Source organism: Plectropomus leopardus, chromosome 9, assembly GCF_026936395.1.
Source record: "Plectropomus leopardus strain MGB_pleo_1.0 chromosome 9, ASM2693639v1, whole genome shotgun sequence".
Classification (NCBI taxonomy): Eukaryota; Metazoa; Chordata; class Actinopteri; order Perciformes; family Serranidae; genus Plectropomus; species Plectropomus leopardus.
In genome coordinates, this window is record NC_142184.1 from 13713397 (window position 1) to 13729993 (window position 16597).

The following is a 16597-nucleotide window of genomic DNA, read 5'->3' on the forward strand; positions in this document are numbered from 1 at the left end:
CATTGTTTATTGCGGATGTAATAACGCAGACAGTTCTGTTGTGAACAATGAACAGAGCTGCTGACAAAGGGAATAAATCCCCACTGCACTGATCCCCTTGAAATAGATTTTCTATTCCTTCCTTTTCTTGCTCCTTCTCTTTCCCTTGCACAATGTGCTCTCTCTTCTCTCACATGCTCCATGCTAAAAATATCCTGGAAGTCATGCTCTTCCCTTTTCTTTGTCAGGTGGAGTCTGGCTTCTTCCATGAGAGCGATGCTAAGACTGTGGGAAAGTCGATCAGGGACCGTGTGGCACTGATCAAATGGAGGAGAGAGAGAACAGTTTCTGCTGCAGTTCCAGCGGAACAAGGTGAAGGAGTTCAAAGAGTCCAGATGACACCATCTCAGGGCATCTCTGCTGGGGTTACAAATGTAGGACAGCCTTTGCTTGAGCCTGAAGAGACAGAGGCGGACCAGCACAACAAGCTGCGTAACCTACCAGCCAGTGCCACCTCAGTGACGTGTAAGAGAATCTGTTCTCCACTCAGAAGCGCAAGAACTTAATCTTCTACTTTTTTCTGAGTGTTTGATTTGTGTGTCTCTGCAGCAGACAGCACACTTGATAGTGGCATGGGCTCCACTGTGTACTCAGACTCCCACAGCAGCCAGCAGAGTGTCCTCTACCAGTCCCTGCTGGAGCCTATTACTATGGCAACACAGCAGGTCTGTATCAGGAGCACACACACCCAGGTGGACCATGTACATTTGGATTTATTAAAATAAACACACTCTTTGAAAGCAGCCATTGCTCACGTGGAAATAACCGCAGATGATGTATCCACACATAAAAACTATGTTTATCTGCACGGACAACATGCATAAACATTTCTTGACACGTGCAGATCAGTCTTCATTAACACAGTCATGCACTTTACATGCACATGTATTTCTCATACTTTCATTTGTCATTGCAAGCAAGTTTGTTTGTTCTCATCTCTTCATCCATTTCCTTTATTCTGTTCATTTGAGTAACATGTGTTTTGCTTTTGGGTTGCTCTTTGATCAGTGCCAGAGCAGTGGCCCTTTTCTCACAGATCGACCTCACTCCTGTGAAAAGATTGAAGTACGCGGGGCAACACTGAGCCCAGAGCTCAAGACTTGTTTGGGAGCTGCAGCTCGGAGAGGAAGTGCCCCTGTTATTGACACTCGCAGGGCAAACAACATTGCTCAACTCCGTGGCCTCATTCAGTCACAGAGATCAATCAGTCCTACCCCCACGGTACCAGAGAACCAGTTGGAACTCACCCCCCCTGAGCCTCACCCAGAGACTAAGGATGGATTCCCCTCCCACAGTGCTCTGCCAGTACTGCAGGTCCTCCCCTTGCCCCCTGAGTATCGCCGCTTTAGTGACACAAGCATCAGACCGTCATCAGAGGCCAGCAGTGAGAACTTAACAGTGCCTGTGCCAAGTGGACGCAGACACTCTGACCTAAGTAGTCTTCTGAGTCTGACCGCTCATCATAACCAACATTTTGCAATGCATAGAGGCCACGTGTGCCAGGCCTGCCTCTCTTTACTTAATTTAAGGTTACGAGAAGGTAGCCATCGCCGTCCTTCGGTTGGCATGCCAACACACCACTGTCCATGTGACTCTAGACAAAACCCGTCCTCTGGTTATGGACGGCTGAAAGGTCTGAGTGATTGTTCAGATTTCTCACTGCTGCAGCAGTCCCTGTTTAATATAATCAGCCGCAAAGCAGTCCCTTGTCACACCACACCCACCCAATCCTCCCAGCTACACTCCTCAGCTGCCCACAGGCCCGCCCGCAGTGATGGAGACGACAGCCTGAAGAGTCATCTCCTAAGTGGAAGTTTGGTTGGGGACCAAGAGCCCCTCCAGGACTGCGAGGATAGATTCTGTGCCAGAGAGCAGCAAGTTACCAGGGCTGTGGGAGTGGTAGGTCACATTAGCAAACAGGTCGCTTTGGTTTCCCATATGGGGCCTGCTTTACTGATTTCTCCCAGCCTGCAGGAGGTGCAGCATTATTCTGCATGGAGCTGGTCTGACCTCCTGTCTACTGTCTGAGTCTTGCTGCCTGCATAGACCTCCAGAGCTGACCATCCTCTTAAAAATCATAAGCTTGGTCCTGTCAGAAGACAAACGCAATTTCTAATAGACCATGTCTCCCTGCTGATTAACCTTAACCAATTCCTTTTAGAACTGACCCAGATTTTAACATTTTTTCCTTTCTGCTTTACTGGTCCAATGCTACAGCTGTCTTGCTCCTTGGATAGATGGGCTCTGATTGAAGGAGATGGGGCGGCGGTCTGATCTCCCTCCACTCGGTGTCTCCTACCATTCCTCTCTTGAGGCCTTATTTTAGCACGCACCTGTCACTGCTTGCTCATTGTTGAAACAGCTGTTTCATTAATTTATTTTATCCACCATTCTCTCGTTATATTTGCATCTGGTAATGTAATTTACACACTTGTTGGCTTTTGTGGGAGTGTATACTTGACCGGTAAAATACACTCACAAGAGGGTCTAATTTGAATTTCTCTCCTTTGTGTCCTCAGGCGAGTTCAGCAGGTCACCAGAATCAACCGTCTGTGCAGGGCCTGCATTCTTCCAGCACAGCAGTGCACACACCACTGCAGTACCTCCAGCCTGGACACAGCTACCCTGCTGCTCCATATGCTGGCCAACACAGTGCTGCAACACCAGCTCCAGCCAGTCTGTGTTCAGTCAGCATCCAGCATACACCTCCGAGTGTGCAACAGACTCAAGCTGCAGCAAATATTTCAGCATCAGCTGTGCCACAACATATCGCACAGAGCTACCAAGCACCAGGGCACCAACAGCAGCAGGCAGCGAGCTCTTTGCCTTTTCCTTTGAAAGTCCAACAAACTTGTCAACCCCAGGCTCACTCTGTATCAGGATATCCTTCTCCAGCTCAGCAACAGACTGCTGCAGCAGCAGCCACGCTGCCAGCTCAGCAGCCAGCACAAAGCTACCCTCTTGCATCCATAGCCCCAACTATGGCCCAGTGTCATCCTACACAAGCTCCCAGTGCACTGCAACACGTCAAAGCTGCAGTCAAACTGCCAAGTCAGCAGCCTGGTCAGAGCTCCTCCACACCAGCACTTTACAGCCAAAAGATACCCATTCAGCAAGAGCACCAACTCAATACTCAATCCAATATACAACTAACACAACATGCTGGGCAGGCTTATATTCAGCCTCAACTCCAGCCTAGCCAAGAAACTCTGCAAACCATACACCAACAAATGGCACAACAGCCAATCCACCTTTCTCAAAATCTTCAGTCTACTGGTCAGCAACAAGTTCACACCCCACCTCTACAGAAGCACAGTCAGAACGCCATGCAGACAGCAGCGCCACAACAGAGCCAGGATATATCCCAGCAGGTTCAGATACCAGCTTCTCAGCCTCATCCAACACCAACCCCAGTTGTGCAGGTTTCAGCCACGCACCAGAGTTACCCTGCTGCAGGTCTACCTGATGCTGCCTCGCAGAGCTATGCGCATCCTGCCCTCAATGTGCTGCAGCAACAGACTGCTCCAGCTCAGAGCCAGTACCTGTCTGCCCAGCCTACTGCTGCTCCACAGACATACGGAGGACAACAGGTGAGTGTTCAGTGTTGATAATCACTATACATTATATTGTAGCAAGGTGGCATATATAGTGCCGCAGTTTTGATTTTCTGTTGTTTTCCCTCCTCTGACCTCACCCTGTTTTCATTTTCCATCAGTTTCAACCCTATCTTTGCGTCGCTGCTTTCCTGAATCAGGTAGAACGCCTTTGTCTCAACACAGTTTGTCATTGTGGGACTCAATGTGGGAAGAACAGAAAATAATGCACTTAAAGGTCATATTATTATTTATGACAGTGTTATTACTTCTGAAGCTATTCATATTGTAGTGCCTGGTTTTGATTTGACGCAGCTGGATTGGAAGCAGCTGTGTTGGTGGACAGAAGGTGAATGAAAAAAAAAGGACAATAAACAGGAGTTTCCTCGGACAACAGCCAACAGAAAGATGATGAAAACAGTAATGAAAACAATAACAGTGGTTTTAGCTGCTGCTTCCGCCAGCCCTCCAAGGCTTGCTCCATGTCTGCTCTGTGGAACAGTGTATGTGCAGCACATTCATAATAATTCCAGGCTTAGGGACAGGATGGAAAATGTGAGCTATTATGATCTGGGTCAATAGCAGGAAATGCAGATTTCCAAACTGAGACATGAAACTGGAATCTCTGCCATTATTGAACTCCCTCCCTCTTTTTCTCTCTCCTCTTTTTGTTCTTCTGCAGAGTGTTCCTGCTGGTCCTGGCATTTCACAGCTTGGACAAGATGGACAGGGCCATGGGCAGAATCTCAGCCAATCAGCTTTGAGTGCACCAGCCCAGGCACTGGCTCCGCAACAGTCACTGGCTCAGGCTGCTGTCCACCAACAACTCCAACCTCTGCAGATTTCAAACTCTCTACCACCAACACATCCATCCCAGGTACTGTCTGCTCTCATCACAAATATCTAGCCCGAATAATACCTGCTCATTTGTCTTGTGGCTGAGTTATTGTATGCCTCAGCAGTTTGTTTCTACCTTGGATTATATAAACCAATAACAATATACAAGGTTCCCACGGTCACAAAACACTGGGAAAACTCACAGAATTTCACATTTCCTTTTTTCAGCCCGGGAAAAGTTATTAAATTAGTAAAAATCATTAAAAGTTTTGGAAAAGTCATGGAATTTTGTTGTAATAATATTAATTGTTACAGTTGTCTTCTATAGATAACCTTCCATTTCCAAGGCAAAAAATATGTACCCACATTCTTATGTTGCATCATTGTTTTTCAGCCTTGCATCCAGAAAGTTTATCATCAAATGCATTAAGGATACACTCATAGTATAATCATTTTCGTTTTCCCCTCATGCTTAAACGCCATTGCCAGACTGATATATTTTAAGTGTTTATATGACTGTGCCAGTAGTTTAAAATATTAGAATTGAACATGAACAAAACCAACTATTGGAAAGATTGGAAAAGGTGGCGGATTAATTTTTATAGAATAATTAACATTTGGAATTAAGTGTATTATACAGTTCCGTTCATGTTATAAATTGTGAACGGTCAAAAAAAAATTATTATGGGTCTTAAAAAAGCAATGGAAAAGTTCTGAAACTGCGTCTATGAAAAAGTGTGGGAACCCTGAATATAGACTTTATGCAGGTTATCTTGATGCATCACCCTCATGTTTGAACTCTGTTCTCTAGATTATTTGATTTCCCTGTTTCTTCCTTTTTTCTTATCCCTCCAGTTTCCTTCACAATATCCCACAATCCAGGTGATGACAGCTGTGACTGACTGTGAATCCTCCTACCCTCACTCCTGCTCTGCCCCTCACCCTTCAGCCCCCTCTTCTCTTAATCACATCTTTCTCTCTCCTGGACAGACTCTCCCTGTGACCCCCTCTGTCTCCCCACTTTCTCCTCTGCACATTGAAAATACATTAGTTTCACCTGTCTCAGTGTCCCTCATACCTTCCCCCTCATCTGTGCTGGGTCAGGTGGGACCATCATCCCCACAGCATCAGCCCAGTGTTAGATCTGAAGCTTCTCATTCACAACCTGCATTAATATCAGCACCAACCACCCACCCCATACACACACACATTGCCCCGTGCCAGAACACACACCCTCCCACAAATGGCAGCACTCAGCCTCTGATACAGGTAATTATGTTGGCTGCAGATGTTTACCAAGCGGGTGTGAGCCGGAACCTTTGATAGTGATAATCTCTTTTAGATTGTTTTCAAATCTCTGTTTGCATCCTGAAAAAGCTTTGTTTTTAAGGTCACTGAATAGTTGTTCCGTGGTGGAAGGATAGTGAAGATTTGTAATTTTAAGACAGAGTAATTAATAGATGCAGATGAAAAAATAACTTAAAGGGGACAGTTCACTCCAAAACCAAAAATACCTTTTTCCTTTTACGTGTAGTGCTGTTTATCAATCTTGATATTCTCATGTGAGTTGTCAAGTGTTGCAGATATTAGTCGGACAGATGTTGGGTGTAGTTTAGTAGAAAGAAAATAGTTTGTCAGTCAGTCAGTCAGTCAGTCAGTCAGTCACACTCCATTTGTATAGCATTTTTCATGCAAGCACCCTGTAGAATATTTTTTTTAGAAATTCTTATCAAAAAATGGCATAAAAGCAACATTTTCAACTATCTCAAAGGGCCTGTATAGAATGCAGAGTCTTCCAAGATATTATAATGATGTGTAATAATAATAATAATAATAATGTGTTATCTTGTTTGTCTTTTACAGCCAGTTCCCCAGCAGGTTACCCAGTCGGTTCCCCAGTTGGTTCCTCAGCTGGTTCCTCAGCCGGTTCCCCAGCAGGTTCCTCAGCAGGTGCAGGTCAGCCATTCTGAGCTTGCCCCTTCTGCTCAGCCAGTCCAGCCTGCTCAGCTCGCCCAAGCTGCAGTCTTCTCCTCACCTTTGCACAATGTGTCAGATCCGGGTGCAGTCACCACTGCTGCCCAGCTGGACAGCAAGAACCCGTGCCAGCTGGCCCCGCATGCCCAGAGTCAGGTTCAGAGCCAGCTTCCTGTGCTGCAGCCCTCGGACTCTCAGAGAGCGTCATCTGGGTCTGCCAGCTCCAGTCTGACTCAGCAGAAACAGCTCAGTAGTTTCACCGGAGCTGCAGGTCAGGGTCCAACAGAGACCAACATGGAGGTATGGACATATGACTCACTTCCACATTTTTCAGTTCTTATTTCTTATTTCTCTCTCTGCCCACCGTGCATTGCAAATGTACCAGTATACTCACATGTAGTATTGCTGTACTTGCCCTCAAGACACTAAATACCCGATACATGTTTCTCTCTCTTATTTTTTCGTTTGTGTTTTTGTTTATAGGATCAAGCTGCAGAGAAACACACTGCAGGACAGAGCTATGACAGGTACAAGCTTCTTTTCCTCAACTATGTTTGCAGATGTCAAGGCAGTGATTTTAATAATTGTAAAAAATGCATATTGGATGAGAGTAACCTCAGCTAGCTATCGGGTGCTGTTCATTAATCCCTAGAGCAGCATTTTGCCTGATATGAATGTTGACATAATGCATTTGGTCTAAAACAGTTTTCTGTCCTCTCTTTCTTCAGTCTTAAAGAACTGGAGGCTCTATTGTTTACAGAGGCCTTTTTCAGAGAAGATATTTTGACTTCTCCCTATAGAAAAAGCACAGATGTAAATAATGAAATATATGACAGCTAAATTCTATTTAGCTGCTTTGATTTCAGGGTCCTGGTATGATGCACACAGGCTCGCTGTCACTCTCACTGGAACACTTAAATAGAACAAAGCCATTGTTAGTGTTATTTGTAACATTAGGGCTTAATTGACTCAGAATAATGTCAGTCGAATCAGATTTTGCTGTTCAGTGCTGTTCTCAGTCAACTTAGGGGTCTCCATCTGATGATTTGAATCTCTGACTTTAAGAGGGCAACATTATTTAACGTCTGTGCTTTTCTTAGTGTAACATTTCAAATTGTCTGCTGTGAAAAGGGTCCATTGTTACAGTAATCACACCAGTACTTGGGGAAAGTGCCATGTTGAAAGAATGCCAAGCAGAACCTCGCATTGACGCTGCTCTGTCGTTTCAAACAAAAAGTAAAAAAAGCTTAAAACACTACCAGAAGCATTGACTCAGTCAGTTGCATGGGCTTTTTACACTCCCTGAGGCAGAGATGTTGTTTAGAAAACACCGAGGCCTTTCCACCACTTCTTTACAAAATGATTGAACAGCTCATAACTAGCTAGCTGCTCTTCCTAAAGTAAAAACGGCCATATCTCTTATGCTGTGTTATTTTTTGTGTCTACACTGGCTTTCTTTGGCACTACATACAGACAGCTCTCCAGCTATGCACAAATATCTGTAAATGTGAAGTGCACTCTGATGAACGCTATTTTAGCATCTATTGATCTTTTGTATCATTGTGACCAGCAGCAGCTAAAACTCCTTTTAATTTCGGAAAGCTCAGTTGTTCCTTCATAATGGATCGCAGATAGCTTATCCCCCACAAATCTATATCCTCTTTAAGCTCATGTGGAGTTTAGCGTCACCCATGGTTGATTTATCAGACTTTTGCCAAATCCGGCAGGCATTCCAGAGCAGCGTTAAACTTTATAAAACCTTTTCACTAAGCTCCATATCGATGCAGGGAGGTAAAGACCATTAGCCCCTTTCAGTTTCCAGTTCAAGATTTCTGTCTTTTGTGCCCAGAAGATTGTGTGACACAGTTAGATAATTTGGATTGATTTATCACACACCTTTTGTCAATTTATCATCTTTACTTGGGCAAAAGTTTCAAACATGTTTGCTCAAGTACAATGCAGTCTTCAACAGACAATGCATACTTATGCTGATGCACTTGCCTCTCCTCACCAAAACCAGTGTCAACTCTGATGCCACATCAGGGAAGGAGATGAGTGATGGTTATGAGGGGACACATGGAAGTAAAGGCGAAGGGAAAGTCCGCAAACATCACCGCAGGTCCACACGCACTCGTTCTCGGCAAGAGAAGATTGGCAGGCCAAAGCTCAACATGCTCAATGTGAGTTACCAAAATGTACTCCAACAAGGGAGATATTTTTTAAGCCAATGTTAATTGTAGACAATGTATTTATTGTGTGTACTCTTGTTGCAGGTATGCAACACTGGTGATAAGATGGTAGAGTGTCAGCTGGAAACTCATAACCACAAAATGGTCACTTTCAAGTTTGACCTGGATGGAGATGCACCGGAAGAGATTGCTACATACATGGTATGTGGGAGACAAAGTCACTGCCACTTTGGTTTATGCAGAGGTTTTTGAAGCTTGCTGTAAGCTGCCAGAGATGTTCTCTTATGGCTCAGAACTCTGAAACTCTGTGTCACTGTTCTGAGCTGCAATGCAGCAAAAAAAATGTGTCTGTCCCTCTCTCTCTCTTTCTCCCTTTTTCTATTCAAATCCCAACCATTGCATACGAGACTCATATTTATAGATGAATGAATATTCATACCAACTTGTCATGTATAATATAGGTGTTCCAAGGCAAACGCCCACTTATGGAGCTTACCAAAGCAATACATTTAATTACCTTTTATAATGCTGAGAAACATAAATGCATAATAAACTTAACAAATTGTGTAAAAGTAGTCTTCTTAGGTATCCTTAGGTTTTAAATTTACAGGAATTTCAGTCATTTCCTTTACTCTTTACAGTGTTTTCCCTCCTAAACGTGCTCATACATCTGCTGCTCCTGATTTATTTTAAGCATTTCTTATTGAGCTAAAACCTCTAATGTTGTGTTGCCTCTCGCCCTTCAGGTGGAGAATGATTTCATTCTGCCATTGGAAAAAGAAGTGTTCATTGAGCAGCTGAAGGACATTGTGGACAAGGCTGAGGACATGCTCAGTGAGGACACGGAGGGTGAGAGGAACTTTGACCAGGGAGGCAGCCCCAAACAGAGTGACGGAGCTGGCGCTCTGGGAGCAGAGGTGAGAAAGGAACTGTTGACAGTTAATAGTTGCAATGGCACAATCTCTCTCTACGAGTGCCTGTGCCTCGGATGCATCATCCTGACAGCACTCTCAAGATGACTTTGCATGCAACGCTGCCAACAACAGCTGCCAAAAATACCATTCTTGCTGATGTGACATTTTGATCTAACTGAGTTAATGTCTAAGGTTCAGCTCTTAAGCTGGTTGAGGAAACCTTTTAAATGCTTATTAAATTGGTTCACATGCATCAGATCTGTGTAGTAATCCTTCCTTTTTCTTTAGGGATCGAAAGCTTCCACACCCAGCACACCACAGCTGGTGTACCAGCAAAATGGTAAGACTTTGAGCCACCTGGAAATTATATATTCACTCCAACAAAATCCACTCATACTTTTTGGTTCTAGTTAAACTCAACTGCTTCCCTTAAGAGGCCCATTATGATGTGACAATGGGGGTGGAAGGCTTTTATAAATTACAGGGTTCTCACGGTCATGAAACTCCTGGAAATGTTATGAAATTTGAAACACTGTTTTCCAGGCCTGGAAATGCTTTCCAATGAACACAGTTTTAAAAAGTTTTGAATGTACATTTGTTTGGCTATTATCTATTTTTTCCATATATATCCAGAAACATGTTGTTCATCACACAAAATACTTTGTATTTAAAATCGGTCCTGCATGATCGTTGATTAGATCGGCATTTTCTTATCCCCCCAAAATGAGCATATCTTTATTTGCCTGTTTGGTCTGTTGTCATTGCAGCTAGTTGGCAGCAGGAACTTGCAAGTAAAGATAGCAAGCGCTCACAGTTTGCTTATCTGCAAATTCCTGGCAAGTGGTGTTCCTATGCCTACCCATTTTTTGCTATATAAATAAAGTCATGGAAATGAGGTAAAATATTATGGAAAAGGTATGGAAGAGTTTTGGAAATAAAATGGTAAAAAAATGGGTGGGAAGCCTGGAATTACTAAATAATCTGTTTGTATTCTCCCATTCTTTCATTCATAAGTGGTCTGTCAGCATTTAGCTCTTCTACTGAATTGATTTTATAGTAGATGTGCACCAGAAAGTTTTTCTTTCTCTCTGTCCTTTACAGTCCTCCACACTGGCAAGCGCTGGTTTATCATCTGCCCTGTGGCTGAGACGCCTCTGTTAGACAAAGAGAAGACTCCATCTCACACCTCTACTGCCCAAGGTATGCCGCACGCTCAGAAATACACAGCATCATTAATAGCTTTCTTCATGCCTTGACATTCACTACGCTCTAAACAAAATCCTTTCATGTGAGCAGCAGGAGCATAATTTCTATAGAATAAACAGAATTGTTTGTGTCTTACTTGCTGCTTTTGATAATGAAGACGCTGCGCATGCATCAGTGTGTGTCTGTGTGGTTCTTCCGTTGGGGTCAGTTATATAAGAGCGCTTCTGCAGTGGTTCTAGGCAAAAATGAAGGGCAGGATTTATACTCCAGTTGACAGAGCCTGATGGGGGAAGACGAGCAGTGATGTAACACTCTGGCACCCACAGGACCCAGCCTCTCTTCTTCACGGCCTTGGCTGTTTAACTCACAATCTGTTCTCTTCCTAATTAACTCTGATCTTATTATTTCTCCAGAATCTGAAAAGCCTGCCTCGTCGTCAGTTAGGCCCAGCAGCAACACAACTGCAGGGGCTGTCCCGGTTGCATCTTTATCCTCCCAAAGCCCGTCCTCCTCCTCCTCCTCCCCTCTGCCCCCTGCAGCTCAGACCTCAGTGCAACCACAAGACCAAAACATTGACAAAACACGGATCCAGCAGCCTCAGCCCTGTGTAACTAAACATACCCTCACTGCTGCCGGCGCCAGCCATAACAACACCCTTTCTGTGGGGGAGCCTTGCATCTCTGCTGTCTCTATGGTAACGGACATTCCATGTTGTGCTATTGTGCCACCTGTCTCTCTGGACGTGAATGCTATTGATAAAGGCGCAGCCAGTAGTTTGACTTCCTCTCAAACCAAAGCTCAGACCAATCAGAAGGCCAGTCCGACTGGAGAGCTCCCCCCTCAGCTGACCTCCCATCAGTCTGTGGTCCTGCAGCAGCCCTATGCCACGCCCATCCAGCCTGGGACGGTCACCTCCCAGCCCCAGAGTCCAGCACATCAGGCCGCCCAGAGCTCCCAGTCATCAAACCAACAGCAGCCAGTGAGTGGGGGTGCGGGTGAGTCAGACAGTGAGGGACCACGCAGGGTGGAGTTTGCAGACCGCACCATCAAAACTTTGGATGAGAAGCTGAGAAACCTGTTGTACCAGGAGCATGCTCCCTCCCAGCCCTCCAGCACTGCAGCTGACCCTCAGGCCCCCAGTTCAGAGGGAGTCAGCTCAACTCCAGTCTCAGACGGCCCGAGCACAGAGGGAGCTCTTTCGAAAAAGAAAGGAGAGCTGCTGGTAAAATTCTCTGTGTGTCTGTGTGTCTGTGTGTCTGTGTGTGTGTGTGTGTGTGTGTGTGAGTTGGAGAGAGAGAGAGAGAGAGAGAGAGAGAGAGAGAGAGAGAGAAATCCAAGCTTTCAGTCATTGGTTAGGAGCTAAGTTAATGGCGGCATCATTGAATCGTTTCCCCGCAATGTCTCATTGATTTGACTATTGGCTGTAAAGAGCAAGACTAATACTGTGTTTAGAAAGAGGGGTAGGCTAACAAAATTACTGCTGTCATCACCATAATTCATCATGATCTCCTTCTCTGGCAGCTTCAGTTTTTGTGTGTGTGTGTGTTTCTTTTTCTTTGTGTGCATGCTACCAAAAACAAATCAGGGGCTGACTCACTCAGACAAAACGAAGGTCAGGAGAGGATAATGGCTAGCCTTACCACACTGATTTAGCCCATGTAGCGATTTACCACTTGCCACTATTCAAATGATTGCAACCTCCCACACACACACACCCTTCTCTCTTTCTCTGTCAGCCTCAGATTCCTGAGCGTACAGATAGTGTGGGTGCACTAAGTGACTCTGCAGTGGCAGGTAGGTAATGTTATTTATGCAATGTCTGTATTACATTATTGCTGCATTATAGTTTGAGAATCATTTGTTTTGAAAAACCATCTTCCTTGTTTTTCAGCAAACAGGGTTTTGAACAGAAGAGATGTGACCGCCAGCTCCGGTTCATATACCACCAAAAGCCGTTTTCAAGTAAGAATCCAGTTTAAAACCCATAAAGGGCACATCTGCTCAATATAAATGTCATTTGACCAAATCAAATTATATAACTGGTTGTGACTTGTTTGTCCTGTTTCTTTGCTCAGACATTGCATCAAGTGATGATGCTTTTGAACCCTAATTTTGTTATGAACATAAGCTTCTCTTCCTTTCAGATCATCCCCACTCCACCGGATGTCATTCGTCGTTTAGAGAAAAGCAGGCCAAGTTGCAGCACTGGCAGTTCTCCAGCACCCTCTAGTGGCTCTGGAGGGTCTCACAGCCAGACACCGGGCCCAGGCAGGAAAGAGAAGCTGTGTGCAGCTGTGGACAGGTCCTCTTTGACAGCTGCAGCTGATCGTGAGAATGCAGCAACATCCAAACCCCACAGCAGTAACCGTTACTCTGCCCCACCAAACTTCTACAATGCCACACTCAGTTCCAGTCCTGATATCACCCCACGCCATATCCCCCGGGCCCAGACCATCGACACTCCGACCCATCACCACTACCACCACTCTTCTCACCTTTGCTCTGACTCAGCAGATGAGGACAGCAGCAGCATGGCGCTTCCTCCCGCCCACCCCGTTCCCCCAGCTCATGCGCTGTCTGAGCACAGTGGAAGCGACCTCATGAAGAGGGCAGTGGCCTTCCTGCGGCGCTCTGGTCGGAGCAAAAGTGAGCAGAGCTCTGATTCACCGAGCCGACAGCCCGTCGCAATGAATGGTCACGCTCCTTCGCCTTCTGCAGGACATGCGCACTCATCCTACATCAGCAGTGACAATGACTCCGAGTTTGAGGATGCAGATATGAAGAAAGAACTGCAGAAGCTCAGAGAAAAGTAAAGTAACACACACACACACACACACACATGCAGTCACTAACTGCACAAATGTTGCACAAACTGCCTGATGCAATTTCCCAGATCCCAAGGTGATGTCTTCAAATAGTTTGTTTAATTCGACCATCAGTCATAAAATCTAAAGCAAGTCAGTTTATCATAATGTTTGACAAAGAAAAGCATCAAATTTTCATATTTATGAAGCATTAAACCCACAAATGCTTGGCTTTCTTGCTTAGAAAAATACTTAAATTATTATCTGATCATCGAAATAGCTGCCAATTAATGTTCTGCCAATGGACTTATCGTTGCAGCTCTGCCTCATCCTCATCAGAAGTCTGTGCAGGATTTAATCTACCATTATGGCAAATGAGGCCTAGCCTCTCCCGATATCATTGATTATTAAATATTAGTACATTACCAAGTTATTAAAAATCTGCTTTGTCATTTATTTGTAACATGAACTTCCAAGCATTCGCTTAGCAAGCTGGTGAACAAAACAAATATGTGATGCCGTATATTTTAGGAACCATTTTGTAACATTGTTTCCTTTGTTTTGAATTTACTGTACCATGACTAAAGGTTGCAAGAAGCAGATTTTATTTGTGCTGGTAGCAGAGAAATCCAAAATAAATAGCTTGAAAACAAATGTTGGTAAATTGCTAAAATAGCCAATTATCAACAAGCAGATAGTGCCATGCTAAAATTACAGCATTTATTTTGGCAATAGCAAAGGTGCAATGAGGATTATTTGAATGTGATACCATGATTCATCCAAATACAGTTTGTGACTCATTGCTTGTACTGCTATTTTTGGATGCCAGATGCAAAATGTTCAACATTTCTGTGATCGGAATAACAGTAACTGAATTGACAAATAATAACTTTAGAACATCACAATACTTTCTTGCACAAAGCTCATCAAAAGCTTCAGTGTCGTTTTGGTTTTTTTGTCATTGCCTTCCTTCGGTATTTTCAGTGACACTTATGATCACATAGAAGCCCCAAAATGATCAGATGCCTCGAAGTTGAGGTTTGTTAGTCAAGTCGGCACAACTTGTTTCTGAAAGACATGGAGAGGTTTTTGAATGACTCAGTACACACACATCAGGAGAGGATTATCTTGACGCGGGTATTATGACTACACGCCCTAATGGCAGAGGCTTTGGTGGACTACATAGAGAGTAAATTGCTGAGAGAGGGCATGAAAAAAAGATGATGAAAAAAAGACAAAATTGACAAGCAGTCACTTAAATTCTGTCTGTTCTCTCCCTGTACCTTCTCGCTAGACACATGAAGGAGATCTCTGAGCTGCAGGCGTTCCAAAGGAATGAGATCGAGCGTTTGTACATGGAGCTGGGCAAAACGCTGCCCCCCAATGTCGGCCTACTCCATGCTGCACCCCCAAGTGGCCGCAGGCGCAGGGCCAGCAAGCACAAGCTGAAGGCTGGAAAACTGCTCAATCCAATGGTGCAGCAGCTCAAAAACAATCTTAACACCTCCATAGAGAGGAAAGGTGTGTGGGTTTGGATGGCAGGGTGATAAGTGGTTTGTGTGTGTATGGGAGAGCATTTTCAGTCTGAAAGCACACAAGTGGAAAACACAGGAATGGCGTCAGGTTCAGAAAACCGTAGGAGTGTGTGATTCACAGCATGATTCACTCTGGCTCACAGTTTTTTCTTCTCCTTTTTCTTTTTTTTTCGTGCACAAAGGTGAGAGTGCTGCCAGTTCATCGAGCTCCCCAGCGAAAAGTTCGGTTCTGTCAGATGGCTCTGCTCACTCCAGTGGCAGCTCCAGCTCCAGCAATAAGTCCAGCGCCACCCCAGAGCAGGTCCACACCCAGCAACCCTGTTCCTTGAAGGGCTCGTTCTCTTCAGACAACATCTACTCTGGGCGACATGGTGATGGAACGGCTAACCAAGCTGGCCCTGGCCAAGGTACACATTATAGGTTCATGTGCATGCTGGTGTGTGTGTGTATGTGTGTGTGTGTGTGATTGTGTGTGTGTGTGTGTGTGTGACAAGTTATCTACAAAAAGCCACTAGGGCTAGGTAAAGGTAAATTCTTAAGTGTCCATGCTGTCCACGAGAAACATTTAGGAGGATCATGAGTCTCATCTTGAAGGATTACTGACACAAACACTCCTCATACTGTGTGTAGGACTACTGAAAATACTACATAACATTTAAGACATATTGTAAACATAAACATTTGTAAATTTATGAGATGGCTAGCATCTGTCAGGTTGAGAACAGGGAAAGTGGCACTCGTGTCGTACATCAATATGTCCCTTGTGTCCTGAAATAGTCCATCTGTGTTACATGTGATAGGAATGCACTGATGGGGAATTGTTTAACCGATAAGTTGTCTTAAAGATGGAATTAATTGGAAGTAAATCCAATTATTAAAGTGGTTCATATTGTAAGTTCGCATTATGACTAAATACAAGCTGTGTCTTGTTTGTGTATCACTGGGAGAAATAAAACAGGCAAAGAGCAGTGAGTTAATATTCCATTAATGCCAATAACTTGTAAAAATGAAACCTACACAGGTGCAAAAAATGTAAATATAGGAAAACGTTACTTAACATTATTAATTATCATTAATCTGCCTAATATACAGTATAGATGATAGGATATTGATAATAAATAATGCTTAATAATAGGGCTGTTAGTGTTAACACGTTAATTAGGATTCAATTAAGGTCTATACATAACTTTTTTTTTTATTGCATTAATCACTGGCTGACATTCCTGTTTTTAAGAGGCTGTACGAGGCTGAGTTTTAAAGCTAGAGTGATAATGATATGTGTTAATGGTGACGGTGAAGGTATCATATGAAACTAGAAGACTTAAGGAATCAACCAAGTCATGCTAGCTTCTCAGGAAGGGGGCTAAATAAAGTTAGGCTAAATTTTGGCAATGGAAAGTCAGTATGGTCATTTCACAGGAGTCCCTTGACCTCTGACCTTAAGATTTATGAATGAAAATGGGTTCTATGGGTACCCATGAGCCTGTCCTTTACAGACATGCCCAC

The 16597-nt window shown here is 44.2% G+C and overlaps 1 protein-coding gene across 12 annotated transcripts in view; it reads left to right on the forward strand.

Moving 5' to 3' along the window:
• The window catches only part of LOC121946553 (serine/threonine-protein kinase WNK2), a 53723-nt gene that overhangs the window by 28332 nt on the left and 8794 nt on the right, over positions 1 to 16597 (forward strand). For 6 of the 12 annotated variants that reach the window (XM_088082022.1, XM_088082016.1, XM_088082019.1 and 3 more), the window contains exons 8-27: positions 228 to 504; positions 589 to 704; positions 1048 to 1938; positions 2559 to 3629; positions 3755 to 3793; positions 4315 to 4509; positions 5325 to 5738; positions 6333 to 6743; positions 6927 to 6970; positions 8464 to 8623; positions 8717 to 8833; positions 9379 to 9549; positions 9835 to 9886; positions 10648 to 10746; positions 11166 to 11974; positions 12489 to 12546; positions 12644 to 12714; positions 12897 to 13561; positions 14851 to 15077; positions 15274 to 15498. In XM_088082022.1, coding sequence (XP_087938148.1) covers positions 228 to 504; positions 589 to 704; positions 1048 to 1938; positions 2559 to 3629; positions 3755 to 3793; positions 4315 to 4509; positions 5325 to 5738; positions 6333 to 6743; positions 6927 to 6970; positions 8464 to 8623; positions 8717 to 8833; positions 9379 to 9549; positions 9835 to 9886; positions 10648 to 10746; positions 11166 to 11974; positions 12489 to 12546; positions 12644 to 12714; positions 12897 to 13561; positions 14851 to 15077; positions 15274 to 15498 — 6112 coding nt within the window. The remainder of the gene's footprint in view (positions 1 to 227; positions 505 to 588; positions 705 to 1047; positions 1939 to 2558; positions 3630 to 3754; positions 3794 to 4314; positions 4510 to 5324; positions 5739 to 6332; positions 6744 to 6926; positions 6971 to 8463; positions 8624 to 8716; positions 8834 to 9378; positions 9550 to 9834; positions 9887 to 10647; positions 10747 to 11165; positions 11975 to 12488; positions 12547 to 12643; positions 12715 to 12896; positions 13562 to 14850; positions 15078 to 15273; positions 15499 to 16597) is intronic. The other 6 variants (XM_088082017.1, XM_088082023.1, XM_088082018.1 and 3 more) reach the window with 6 other exon arrangements.